A 14,689-nucleotide genomic window follows, 5' to 3' on the forward strand; every position below is an offset into this window, starting at 1 on the left:
TTGACAGGCTAAATTTTCTTCAAAAAATGGTGGTTTGAACGCCTATCAAAATTTCATCCAATTAAATACTATAGTGGTGAGGTCTACATCCCAAACTAATAAAACTTTCCTTTTTAAAAAGTTCACATGTGTGGCATAAAATATCACAACATTTGATTATATCACAAGTAGCATATTTTGGTTAGCTAATTATCAGTATTGCCAAGTCCACATGGAGGGAGCAAACTCTTCTCCTGTTCAAATCCTGCCCCCAACCAATGGAAATCTAATAACTATTCTTAGCATTGATGGAGGTGGCATCAGAGGCATCATTCCTGCTGCTATTCTTGATTTCCTTGAATCCCAACTTCAGGTATGATCATATAGTTCAACTTTAGCAGCATTTAATTTCTACCATTAGGGGCTTAAGTTCAAGAAAATAGAAGGGGGGAAACCATATTTTGCAGTAGATTTACAACTGTTATATATACTGTTGCGGTAGATTTTAGTTTTCAAAATTGCTGGTCAAGATAAACTCCTATACAAGTACTCATATAAGTTGTAAAAGTCAGTCCTGAGATTGACAAAGTCTAGGCAATTTTGACAAGTAAGGCTTCTCTGGGGTGAGATAAACTAAAAGAATGGCTAAATGATTAGCAGTTTCTACTAGTGCTGTTTTTACTCATGGCGATGCAAATTCTCAGGAGCTGGATGGTGAAGATGCAAGAATTGCTGATTATTTTGATGTTATTGCGGGAACCAGTACTGGAGGCCTCATAACAGCTATGTTAACTGCACCAAATGAAAAGAATCGTCCTCTTTATGCTGCAAAAGAAATCAAGCCATTTTATTTGGGGAATGGCCCCAAAATATTCCCACAAAAGAGGTAGTTAGTGACTAGTGATCAGAGTCTTCATGATACATACGTTACATTATTTGTAGAAGATGTTAAGTTCTTGACAGTTTATTTGGTAGTAGACATTAAATTGTTGACAAATTTGTAGTATATACAATGATGAAATTGATGATCCTTTGTTTGCAGTGGCATACTGGGGTTGATCAAACCCGTGCAGAATTTTATCCCAGGTCCCTTGTATGATGGGAAATACCTTCACAAAATTCTCAAGGAAAAGTTAGGGCAAACTCGGTTACGCCAAACGTTGACCAATGTTGTTATTCCAACATTTGATGTCAAGTATTTACAGCCAACCATATTTTCCACATATGAGGTCTCTCTGTCTCTCTTTCTCTCACACACACACACACACATTTCAATTACTTAATAGGTGGTGTGAGTTTCATAATTGTGGAAATTGCAACAAAAGATCATGCTAGGATTGACAATGATGATAATCTTGGAAATAATGTGAATTATTTTAGATGGGATTACCAGTTTGATCTTCACGATAACTTATTTCTACTCTTTTTTTAAAAAATTTTTTCTAACCGAACATGATTTGCAAATGTAAATTTAAATAGCAGATGAAAGGTCAAACTAAGTAATATCTTTTTCTTCTTCCTATTTTTTTTACATCTAATATTGGTTTTTGAGAAGTGTAAACGTTGGTTTAGACCATCATTTTCTTGACTCGAACTTGTTTTGAGTTAAAATTTGTTTACCTCAAAAATTCAATTCCCTAGATAATCCCTCACAATTTTCAAAATTCCGTCACGACTGCATATGTTTGGTTTCTCATATTTCTCGTTTGTCCTAATTAAATCTCCAATGTCCACAAGATGCGTTATTTCACAAATGTAGAAGCTGAAGGCTTGCAACTGAAATACTGTGGATCAAATTGGCATGAGTACCAAAATGTGAGGACTACGTTGTTTTTAGAACAGAAGAATTTTTTAACCCAGACTGACCTAATACTACAAGTAACATACATGTTTACAATTTGCACAAAAGGCCGAAAACATACCCAAATTGCCTTTTCATCCTTTTAGTTCTTATCTTGTAGTGAAATTTCTCAAATGTCCAATTAATACAGGTGAAAGCTTCCCCATTGCTGGATGCTCTGTTATCTGACATATGCATTGGCACATCTGCAGCTCCAACCTATTTTCCTGTTCATTACTTCACAAATCAGGATGACAAAGGAAATGTCTGGGATTTCAACCTCACTGATGGTGGTGTAGCTGCAAATAATCCGGTATATTGCTGTGACTATCACATATATAGTACAAAGAAGAAATTTTACTATTGTGATGGAAACATGTTACCCCTTCCAAAGTAGAACTATCATAATTATTTTCTTGCTATAAAGAAATGAAGATGGCTCTGCCTATGAAAAGAATTATGACATTTTTTTTAAAAAAAAGTAAGCACTTATCACACTAGTTTCTATGGCTGACTGAAAATGACAAATTTGTCCATTTAATATTGGGTATGATAGGTAGGGACAAAAGAATATGGTTAGGTATGAAAAGTTCAAGAGCGTCCTATAGCACACCAAAATGTATTAGGAGGATAGGACCGGACGAAAGAAACAGTTGGTAGGAGGTGTGCACTTGATTGCAAGGAATATAATGCACCAATAAACAAAATTTTATTCAAAAGGGATAACTAAAAAGTTAATCATGCAACTTTTCTTTTCTTTTTCTAACTAAAGGAAGATTTTAGTTTAATCCCGAAAGCATGATATCAATTATCACTTTGCTTTTGATACTTTAATTTGTGATATTCTACATCTCAAACTTTAATTTGAAACTTTTGCCACCCTTAATTATTCAACTTGTTCTACTTTAATTACTCCTTTTTTTTTAATGAATGTTACAAAACCAATGTTAATTTCCTTAGTTTTGCGTAATTAGTCAATAGATGGACTGGCATACTACTAATTGAAGAATTTAGGGTGCAAAGTATTGCAGATTTAAGTTCAAGTCATAGAGTAGAACCAACATAAAATTTAAGGGTATAAACTGTAAAATGTAATATTGCCCCTTTAATGGTCGTTGATGATATCCAAATTGCCCCACTCCTCAAACTAAAAAAGAGAAGGAAAAGGATAATTTGCCTTTTCCGAGGCCTTTTTCTTGCAATGGAAAATTTGCTTTTCATTTTTCCTTTTCTTTTTTTTTTTTGAGAAGTTTTTCTTTTTTCCAATTGTTAACAGAGTAGCATTTTATAAATCTCCAAGTTTATGATGCAACTTCTTCATTTTCATTTTTCTGTTAAATGGACAGACCATACTGGCCATGAGCCAGGTAACCAAACAAATGATTAAAAATGATCCAGATTTCTCCCAAATGAAGCCAACGGATTATGCTCGCTTTCTAGTGATCTCAATTGGCACAGGATCAGCAAAGATAGAAAAGAAATTCAGTGCTGAAATGGTGAACAAATGGAACCCTTTGGGTTGGGTGCTTAACGGGACTGTGCCACCATTAGTAGAGATGTTTGCCCAAGCAAGTGGAGATATGGTGGATTATCAAATATCTGTGATTTTCCAAGCTCTTCATTCTGAAGCCAACTATCTTCGTATTCAAGTAATCAAACTTTTCTTTTCAGTCAAAATCATTTTATCCTAGTCTCAATTTGATTTCCTTTTTCACTCACGAATATCATAACAAGAAATTATTCTTCAAGTTACAAAAAAAAATTGTACAGTCATATCTTATCTGTAATTTTGTGTTTAAAAGAAGGAAAACGTTAATTGCACTCCCTTTTTTGTTAATCGTACTCCCACTATTATTTTTATCATATGGTTTTCATTTATTAGACCCTATGATAAAACAAATAGTAGGAGTACAATTAATAAAGAGTATATATTTGGAAGGGTTTGTGCTAAAACTTTTTGAAAAAGTAGAAATCGCACTTTTGGCTGAGAAAAATTTTGACCAGGAGATTAGCACTAAGGATTCAATAACCTTTAAATATTGCTTGCAGGATGACACATTAACGGGACAAAGCGCCTCAGTTGATGTGGCGACAAAAGAAAACATGGAAAAGCTTGGGGAAATTGGTTCAAATTTGCTAAAAAAACCAGTTTCAAGAGTGAATTTGCTCACAGGAGCAGTTGAGCAAGTGGAGAATGGTGGTACTAACGAGGAGGCTTTGAAAAGGTAGATAATAATACTTTAAACAAACGTTTCATTTGTTTAGAGAATTGGATTTTGATTTTCTTTGGTTAATTAGATATAAAGGGAAATTAGCTTAAACCATCTTGTTAATAAATAAAAATTAGTACTTAATAATAGATGGCTAGGACTTCAAAGTGGAAAAATGATATTGTTTGGAAATAATAAGTCAAAACTTTCATCTTCTTCATTTATTTGTTTAACGTTTCTTCACATTTTTAATAGGTTCGCAAAATTGCTCTCGGATGAAAGGAGACTCCGAAGGTCAAAATCTCAAACCACAAATTAATACAGGGGCAAACTCGTAATTGTCAATTTTCTTTTTCTTACCTTCCTTCCTTGCACTCTTTTCGCCCCACCCGTTCTGATATCGAAGAGAACTTTAAAAACCTTCCTTAGCCACCGAACCAACTTCAATGGTCTTGTAGCCACCAATTTGTTACTTCTTTCTTGTACTTAATTATCTGAGCATAAGCTGTGCATTTTATCCAGCATATGGTGGACGTTGTTATTTCTTGAAACTTTATACAAAATAGAATTGGTCGACCTTACATTCCTAATGACGATATTGACTTCAATGTTCAACGTAATATTACATTATACCATTTAAAAATTTGGTGAAAGGAATTCCTAGGTGATGCACCTTTATTGTTGTTAGTTATTGTAATTATACGTTATGAAAAAACTGAGGAGCTCTAAACCTACAACTACAAGCTCCTAGTAGTTTGTTTACGAGTAGAATATGTTAGCGTAGTTTTTATCCATTCTTGTACTTATAGTTAGATTTAGAAGAAAATTTGAGACGCAAAGATTGAGAGTTCATGCCTAGATAGGTTTAATTTCTTCTTTGTTAGATGAAATGAACCCGGTGGTTGTGTTTATTCTTTGAACCAGTATTTAGCACTTTCGTTTGTAAAATCATAATTAACTGGTTATTAGTTGAGATTATCCAAAGGTGTTAGATCATCAATGAAAGTGGTGTTTAATACTAGTTTAAAGAAATATTAAATTTAGGGAGTTTACTCACTAAGTTTGAAAATCACTATTGTAATTTTTTATCATGTAATTTCACAGAAACTAATGAGCATATAACTAATTTCATAACCATGAAATTAGGTACAGATTAGTTTACATATAGTTGATTCATTATAAAAAAAAAAAAATTTTACATACATTAAGAAATTATGCCATACTTAGCCAAAGTGACAAAACGCAATAATCAGGTCCTTTATCTTGCAAAGTTGGAGAGAAAACCGATCTTATCATGATAGTTTCTTTGATTAATCTACGTTTCTTAGTGTAATGTTCTTTTCTTGTTATTAGTATTAGTAATAAAAGACTCTGAATAACGTTAGTACGTAGTTGATCATCTTTTCCTGTAGGATCGACATTCAAATATTCCCTATACTTGTATAGGATCTGTGCACTTGCAATAGGAGAAGTTTGAGTATAAATTAAAATTTCATGCCAATGTCTTTACGACCAATTAAATTCTTTGTTTTATAACATATCAGCATTAACTGTTCCTGACTAATTCGCTTAACAAAACTACATCATTTCATCATTGTTTCACTTTTACAACCAAACGACTGCATCCAAGTAGTCCTGACACTAATATTATCTATTAATACCACATATAAAGCCTCTGTGGCTTTGCGTTAACGTTATAAACTTCTATTTATGATCCCAATTGTAAGGGTAACATTGTTCTAACCAGGTCAAAAGAAATCCCTAGTGCTGATTACAGTTAGTTCATATCTAATTTAAGGAAAAAATCTTTACCTCAAGCCTAATTTGGAAATAGGAGTCACTATTTCATGTCTTACAAGTATTTATCTCGTGCATTAGCACGAGATACTTTACAAGTTTCTTTTTTATATTAGTATTAGTTGTGAATTTATGCAAGTATGTATACTTTAAAAAAAATAATATTCTTACATATTCATGAATATTTTAGTGTTCAGGCACCATATTAATTTTTGATTCAATTATTAAATATCAAAGACGCAAAAATTTATTTTCTCCATGAATGAATATTAAGTTTCTAGCAACTTTTATGAAGCAAAAATTAAAATAACACCAAATAAGTTTAACACCTACAAATAAAATAAATTAAGTGAATTTATAAATAAAAATAAAGTTTGTTAAAATAGAGAGGAAAACCATCATAAAATATAATTCAAATTTATCAAAAAGGATTAAGTTGTTAAAGGACAGCGAAACTATGAGAAGAATTGGTTGGAGAAGAGTTGGATACAAATGTGGGTAAAAATCAAGTATTCAAATAACCCATCAATTCTTTTTAATTAGACATGCCACCTAAAAGAGAGAAAATGGTTAATTAAATTAGCTGCATGCACACACACACATATATATATATATATATATATATATATATATATATATATATATATATATATATATATATATATATGTGCGTACATACGTATGAATGTATGTATGTCAGCAAATAGTTCCCCAGGTTAATTGAGTAGCTAGTGATTGCCACATGTTCAGATTTTTGTGCAGATTAAAAAGATTGACTCTAATAAGAAAATTATAATTTAATGCAATAATATATGAAGTATAAAAAGGAGATAAATACTGCTAAAAGTTTATATATATATATATATATATGTACATACATATACATATATACACACACACACACACATATATATATATATATAACTCAAAAGGCAACATATTATATATGTACATACCTTCTTTTTTGAACACCCCAAAATAGTTAGCTAGCTAGCTAGCAATAAAGTTCATTATATTTGAGTTATCAAACTAACCATGTTTTTTTTTTTGTATAATTACTGACAAGGTCTTAGTAGCTATTACCGAAGTAAACAGACAACTGTGCAGAAAAAATCCAGATTCCTCCCGAAGCTAGCCAATGGATTATGGACGCTATCTATTGACCTCACTGGGGAACAGGCTTACCAAAGAATGAACATAGATGCAGCGCTGACATTGTGAACCTGGGCATTGGATGTTTTAACGGATAAATTTCTAAAAAAATATATAAAAAGTACTATGCGAGTCAGATCAAATATCCACAAATTATAGAAAATTAAATTCAAATCCAATACGCCCAACTTCCTAATTCATATGTGATCCGATCCGAATATGATTTGACCGATCGGATTCACATCGATCGGTTCATTGGATTTTTCATGAAGGAAACATTTTGTGTTGGAATTTCTCCCCCATTCATCTTCTTGAATTATAAAATGACAATTACACTGGAAAATTTGTCGGATTTATGTCCGAAAATCATAATCGAATTACATGGTAGAATTAGTCCAAAATATACGTCTTTTGTGCATGTTGTTGCCTGCAGGATGGTCAATTAACCGGGACTCGCTCCTCAGCTGATGAAAGAAACAAAAGATGACCCAGGATGGAAAAATTAGTGAAAATTGGCGAAAGCTTATTGAACAAGATGGTTTCAAGAGTGAATCCGATGACAGGATTATCTGAGCCCATCGACAATGGTGGCACTAACGCAGATGCCCTAAAACGGTACCAATCACTTGACAATAATCTTTGTCCAAGTATCCAGTTTTTGGCTCGAATTTCGAGTGTAATTAGTCCAAATTGGTTGGGAAAAATTGCTTGATTATTTATTCCCTAATATTTATTGATTTCATTAATTATTATTAGTATGATTTTTTATTTATTTATTTTTTTGGTAATGAATGTTATATAGGGTTGCAAAATTGCTGTCCAAAGAAAAGAGATTGCGACAATCGAAATCACAACAAAAGAACAAGGAGTTGAATTAGAACAGTTTTATCTTTTGCCAACAAACCTAGTCACTTACCATGATGCATTTCACCTTTCTGGCAAGGATCCATTTGGATCGGTCTTTTTTTTCAAATACAATGTTATAGTAATACACAATAATTCAAAAAACATTTCATCTATACAATATATCAAATATTTCAAAAAATTTTTATAGTAAAAAATTTTTATATAAATTGTTACAGTAAAATTTTTCAAAAACGCTCCCAGAAACAGTTAATCCAAATGGGTAATATTTCCTATTTGCCAATAAGTAGTTAATAATTGCTGGCAGCAGCAAGAATAACCTGTCTGAGTAACTTAAAAGGGAAGCCCGAAGGTGAATAAGGGAATCCAGATTGTAATCCAGACTTTTAACACTTATTATTCCTGAGTTATTATTCCTTGTCTGCCTCATTTCTCCCATTCATCAATAAAATTCCTCTGCCTTTCGAATTTGATTCTTCATCATCGTACAGATTCCTAAGCTAGAGAAGGCGACCTCCACTGACTTCTGCATCACACCAACCATTTTTTAGAGGGAGAAAGAGGAAAAACAATCTTCTGAGGCACAACCCAGCATAACGTGAAAAACGTTTTGATACTTTATAGGAATGTGAGTAGTGGGAAGAATTAATTATTAGCCCAACACATTATTGTCTACTGTTAATCGACCATAAAAGCCAAGGAATTCCCCAAGTTGAAGCCAGACAACTAGGAAGCTAAAGACTCGGGTGCATCTCTCATAGAATATTAATTTTTTTATTGCATGCAACTAGTTTTATTTCAAATTAATAATTATTGTTTGTAGCTACTTGTGTAGTTAAGAAAAACACCATAGCACCTTTTGTACTTTGATGTATCTGAAATGAAAAAAAAAAAAAGTGGTTGAAAAACGTATTTGTGATGCAATCAAAAAGTTTTTACAAATAAAACTCTATCCAAATACTTATCTCCAATTTTATAAAAATAAGTTATAGTTTTCTATGATATACAATTTGATTGTCAAAAGAAAATCTCCATATAGATGTGTTCTAAGAGATTATTGCAGCAGAATTTCATACGAGTGAAGGACAAAAATAGAAGTTTTAATGATTTAATCTGTCATGCATGTGTGTTGGGGTTATATCCATTGGGCAATTAAGAGACATATACATGCGAATACGCAATTGAATTGTGATTTTTTGGAAAAAAAAAATGTTATGTTTTTCAATATTTCTTTTGTTTAATTTTCAGTTAACTTTTTGCCTCACATACATTAGATCCTAAAAAAGTGCTAGAGTAATTTTTCTCCAAAAACTTCCCAAAAAATACATCCCACACCAATAATAATTTCCTGTTCAAAAAGTGAAATCAGACAGAATGAACTAGCCCACATGTGTGTAACATAAAGTAACCATCCTTCAATAACTTCATAATATTATGAGTTGGATAAACTTTCATCCTAGTTGTCTAAGTTGGAAAATCTACGGGGAAATATAAAAAGAAAAAGAAGAAAGAAAAAGGGGGAATCGTCCTCTATATAAGTACCGCTCGTTATGCGGTTCAACGTGGTCCAATATATTTGCGCAGATTTGAGAACAAATCATCAATATTAGCTAAGTAGAAATGGAAGGAGCAAAATCTTCTCTTCAAAACCTGCCCCCAGTCAATGAGAATCTAGTAACTATTCTTAGTATTGACGGCGGTGGTATCAGAGGGATCATTCCTGCTACAATTCTTGATTTCCTTGAATCCGAACTTCAGGTATGATCACATAGTTAAATTTAGCAGCATTCAATTCTATCTTTTGAGACTTGCATTCAAGAAAACATCATCTTATGATTGACAAAATCTGGACAAGCTTGACAAAATACGGCTACTCAGGGTTTTTTTTTTTTAAAGGATCGACAGTAATTCCTCACTTATCCTCTACGACTCCTTTGAGTTCATATAAACCCAAAGAACCAAAAGAATGAGTGCATAATCAGGGAAAAAGAAGATGGAAAAAAAGCTTCAGAATTTTATAGCTCATGATTTTGATGCAATTCTCAGGAGTTGGATGGTCAGGAAGCAAGAATTGCTGATTATTTTGACGTCATTGCGGGAACCAGTACTGGAGGTCTCATAGCAACTATGTTAACTGCACCTAATGAAAAAGATCGTCCTCTTTTTGCTGCAAAAGATATCAAGCCATTTTATATGGAGCATGGCCCTAAAATATTCCCACAAAGGAGGTAGTTAGTGACTAGCGATCAGAGTCTTTATGATATATGTTATATTACTTTGTAGAAGACTTTAATTTTTTGACCTCTTTTTTTTTTTTTTTTTTTTGTTAGAAGACATTAATCATTTTCATGGCACTCATAATTATGAAATTGATGAACCTTTGTTTGCAGTGGCTTTCGGCGGATGATCAAATTTTGTGGCATACAGAAGATGATCAAATTCGTGCTGAATTTTTTCCCAGGTCCCGTGTATGATGGAAAATACCTACACAAAATTCTTAAGGAAAAGTTAGGGGAAACTCGGTTACGCAAAACGTTAACCAATGTTGTTATTCCAACATTTGATGTCAAGTGTTTACAGCCCATCATTTTTTCCACGTTTGAGGTCTCTCTCTCTCTCTCTCTCTCACTATATATATATATATATATATATATATATATATATATATATATATATATATATATATATATATATGTATATATTATCCAAATCCTCTTAGTCATCCTTTTTGCTCTCATTCAGTAGCGGAATTTGTTAAATGTTGAATTAATGCAGGACGCAAAATACCCATTGCTGGATGCCCGGTTGTCTGACATATGCATTAGCACGTCCGCAGCTCCAACCTATTTTCCTGCTCATAAGTTTGTAAATGAAGGAAATCCTAAGGAGTTCAACCTCATTGATGGTGGTGTAGCTGCAAATAATCCGGTATGTTGTTATGGATATCAAATATATAGTCAAACAAGGAATGTCTATTAAACTTATTGTGATGGAAATATGTTACCCCTAGCAAAGTAGAACTATGATAATTATTTTCTTGCTATAAAAAAAAATGAAGATGGCTATGACTATGAAAAGAACTATGACATTGTTTAGTGTCTAGGGCTTACTAAAAATGACAAATTTCTCCATTTAATATCGGCTAAGTTTTTTTTTTTTTTTTTTTTGGAGCTAATATCAGGCAAGTTAGGTATAAACAAAAGAAAAAGTTTGGGTACGAAAATTCAAGATTTTCCTATAGCACACTAGGGGAGAGGTTTGGTAGGAGGTGTGCACTTGATTGCGTGGAATATAATGCACCAATAAACAAAATTATATTCAAAAGGGATAACTAAATAGATGATCATGAAATATTTTTTTTTACTAAGGAAGATTTTAGTTTAATCCCAAAAGCATGATATCAATTATCAGTTTGCTTTTGATATTTTAATTTGGGACGTTTTACATTTCGAACTTTAATTTGAAACTTTTGCCACCCTAAACCCTTTAACTCGTCCTACTTTAGTCCACTTTCTTTTTTTTAATGAATGTCACAAAACCAATGTTCATTTTCTTGGTTTTGGTGTAATTAGTCAATAGATGGACTAGTAAGGTATTAATTGAGGAGTTTGGGATGCAAAGCGTTCTAGATTTAAATTCAAGGGTATAAACTGTAAAGTGTAGTATAGCCCCTTTGATGTTCATCGCGGATGGTATACAAGTTGCTCGACCCCTCAAAACTCAAAAAATGGAGAAGGAAAAAGGATAATTTGCCATTTCCAAGGCCTTTTTCTTGCAATGGAAAATTTGCTTTCCACTTGTCCTTTTCTGACTTTTGCCTTTTTTCAAGTGTTAACTGAGTGGCATTTTATAAATCTCTCAAATGTTTATGATCAAAACGGACTTGATGCAACTGCCTCATTTTCTTTTTCTTTTTTTTTTTTTTTGTTAAATGGACAGACCCTACTAGCCATGACACATGCAACCAAACAAAGGGGGGATAATGGTCCAGATTTCTCCAAAATGAAGCCAATGGACCATGGCCGCTGTCTGGTGATCTCAATTGGCGCAGGATCAGCAAGGAAAGAAAAGAAATTCAGCGCTGAAAAGGTGAACAAATGGAACCGTTTGGGTTGGGTGCTTAACGGGTCTATGCCACCAATAGTAGAGATGTTTGCCGAGGCAAGTCAAGATATGGTGGATTATCATATATCTGTGACTTTCAAAGCTGTTGATTCTGAAGCCAACTATCTTCGTATTCAAGTAATCAAACATCCTTTCAGTCAAATTCAATTTGATTTCCCTTTTCACTCTAGAAAATCATAACAAAGAGATCATTAGCCCCAAAGAAATCGTATGGTCTTCGTATTTTATCCATAATTTTGCGTATCTTTTAAACTGAAATTGGAAGTTTTTGTGCTAAAAAGTTGTTGATAAATTAGAAATCGCACTTTTGGCCTACAACAATTTTAACCAGAATATTACCATTAAGGACTCGCTCAACTTTAACCATTGCATTGCCCGCAGGATGACACATTAAAAGAACAAACCGCCTCAGTTGATGTGGCGACAAAAAAAAACATGGAAGACCTTGGGAAAATTGGTTCAAAATTGCTCGAAAAAACAGTCTCAAGGGTGAATTTGCTCACAGGACAACACGAGGAAGTAGGGGGCGGCGGTACAAACAAGGAGGCTTTGAAAAGGTAGAAAATAATGCTTTAGATATTCAACAAACATTTCATATATTTAGAGAGTTGGACTTAAATATTATGGGTAATTAGCTTAAACCCTCTCGTATTAAGTAAAATAAGTACCAACAATAGACGGGTAGGACGTTAAAGTGGAAAATAAAATTCTTTGCTCGTCAAAACTTGGAATAGTAATTGCAGAACATATTGGTTTTTGTTTGTTTATTTGTTTAATCTTTTTTTCACATCTTTTATAGGTTTGCAAAGCAGCTGTCAAATGAAAAGAAAGACCGGCAGCTGAAACCTCAAACCGAAAATTAGTACAAAACCAGACTCGTAATTGTCAATTTATTACTTTGTTCCTGTACTTAATTATCCCGAACATGTATGAGGTATCCAATTTAGCTAGTACACCGTGGAAGTTGTTACTTCTTGAGAATTTGTAATAAAAACTGGGTCAAAGAAGGCTTTTGAGATGTAATATTACATTATACCATGTAGAAATTTGGTGAGAAATGTAATTTTATTGTCTTTGTTATTGCCGTTATGCAAACCGATCGCTAGCTTGTAGTTTATCCATATTACAAAACAATCCCTGTAGTTTGATAAAATTATTTTTACCCCCTTCTCAGTGACAGTGCCTAAACTCTGTTACTTGGATGTGATTAAGTGACCAAAAACTTCACAGACTACTAACCTCATCTTTATCACAGATCTATTTTTTTTTTAGTTTTTTGCCATAATATTTCTATAATCTAATCTTTACAGATCTAATCAGACCAAAAGAATGTCCTCACACCTCTTGTTATGCAGATTGATTATAGAGTCATTTGATCCTTTTTTAGGATTAATTTAATTTTGCACTCCCTAATTTGTAACCGATTCCATTTTTTAATATATATATATATATATAGGGTTAATTATATTTACCTCGCTTGTGGCTTACCCATATTACAAAACAAGCCCTGTAGTTTGATGAAATTATTTTTACCCCCTTGTCAGTGACAGTCCTAAACTCTTCTGTTAGTTGGATGTGATTAAAAGACCAAAATGCCCGATTCAAAGAATTTCTCTTTCTTCTGCGTTGCAGTTTTGCCGGCGAAACTTCACATAACAAAATGCTACTAATTCTTTTTTGTCAGAAGTACAAAAATAATTTCTAACTTTAAACTCGCTGTAATACTAAAAGCCGGTAGCTTCTGGTACCACTGACGACAAAATGCTACTAATTCAAATAACAAAAGTTCAGTTCACTAATGATATACTTCTAGAAAAATTTCAAATACTGTGTTATAACCAGCCTGAGTCATTCGAGTACCCGAGTGAAGGTGAATATGGACCTATTGAAACTGAACTTCATGGCAAATCAACACCACCAATTTCCCACCGACGGCTTTACCAGCTCATCTTTATCCCTTGTCTTTTTTTTTTTTTGGCCCCTATCATCCTTCATCTTGGCCCCTGAACCATTGATGTGATCTCCAAAGAAAGTCTAACAAGAAAAAAGGAAACATTGGCAGCCAATATGTGATTCGAAAAATTGCAGATCCATGCGTGACTATCTCAATTTAGATCTCAAGGAAGTCCACATCGGTTTCATAGCAAACGGTTGAAAAGAGAGAAGAGAGGATAATTTAGGGGGATTGGTGGCTGATGGTATCAAGATGGAGTAGTTGTCGGTGATATAACAATTGAGGTTTGAGTGAAAAACAAAAAAAGGAGGGAGGAGAAGGTAGAGTAAGCAGGAGAGTGGCAATGGAAAAGAGTAGGAAGAAGATGGTGCAGGTGGAGAGTGGAGACAACGATGGGTTTCTTTTCTTTTGATGGTATCAATTATTTCTAGAGCAACGGTAGCGCTACGGACGTGCAAGTTTTAAACTTACAGGCGCCGCTGTAACAACCGATTATCTAGACTAAGTTTTACTTTTTTTTGTGCTAAAATTCCTTTGATTTTCCTAGCTTAAATAAGAACAACGTCATGCCCAGGACTGGTTATGATCATCTGTCATCCGTTGAAAATAATCACAAATTCGTAGACTGCAATGAATTTTGAAAGATGAATGATCCAATTGAAAATATGTTCAAATCCTTGAATATGATTCTATAATCACATTTACAAAAGTTTCAACATATAAATCACAAATCACTGGCGAAACAACTCTACCTCACATAACTACTGA

At 33.2% G+C, this 14,689-nt stretch overlaps 2 protein-coding genes across 3 annotated transcripts; both read left to right on the forward strand.

Moving 5' to 3' along the window:
* The first annotated feature begins 96 nt into the window (after nt 1-96).
* Nucleotides 97-4,622, forward strand: LOC113705635 (patatin-like protein 2). The gene is made up of 7 exons (XM_027227554.2): nt 97-352; nt 684-865; nt 1,022-1,208; nt 1,971-2,132; nt 3,166-3,468; nt 3,869-4,044; nt 4,285-4,622. Exons 1-7 carry the CDS (start codon nt 212-214, stop codon nt 4,346-4,348), a joined length of 1,215 nt encoding a protein of 404 aa, XP_027083355.1. The 5' UTR covers nt 97-211; the 3' UTR covers nt 4,349-4,622.
* A 4,771-nt stretch (nt 4,623-9,393) lies between these two features.
* LOC113705249 (patatin-like protein 2) lies at nt 9,394-13,056 on the forward strand. Of its 2 annotated transcripts, XM_027227039.2 has the most exons (7): nt 9,396-9,600; nt 9,889-10,070; nt 10,233-10,446; nt 10,618-10,770; nt 11,782-12,084; nt 12,349-12,524; nt 12,767-13,056. In XM_027227039.2, exons 1-7 carry the CDS (start codon nt 9,463-9,465, stop codon nt 12,828-12,830), a joined length of 1,230 nt encoding a protein of 409 aa, XP_027082840.1. In that variant the 5' UTR covers nt 9,396-9,462; the 3' UTR covers nt 12,831-13,056. The 2 variants fall into 2 exon arrangements, with proteins under 2 accessions (XP_027082841.1, XP_027082840.1); XM_027227040.2 differs by lacking the exon at nt 12,349-12,524 and having other exon boundaries at nt 9,394-9,600.
* Nucleotides 13,057-14,689: the final 1,633 nt, after the last annotated feature.

This window comes from Coffea arabica, chromosome 8c, assembly GCF_036785885.1.
Source record: "Coffea arabica cultivar ET-39 chromosome 8c, Coffea Arabica ET-39 HiFi, whole genome shotgun sequence".
Taxonomy (NCBI): Eukaryota; Viridiplantae; Streptophyta; class Magnoliopsida; order Gentianales; family Rubiaceae; genus Coffea; species Coffea arabica.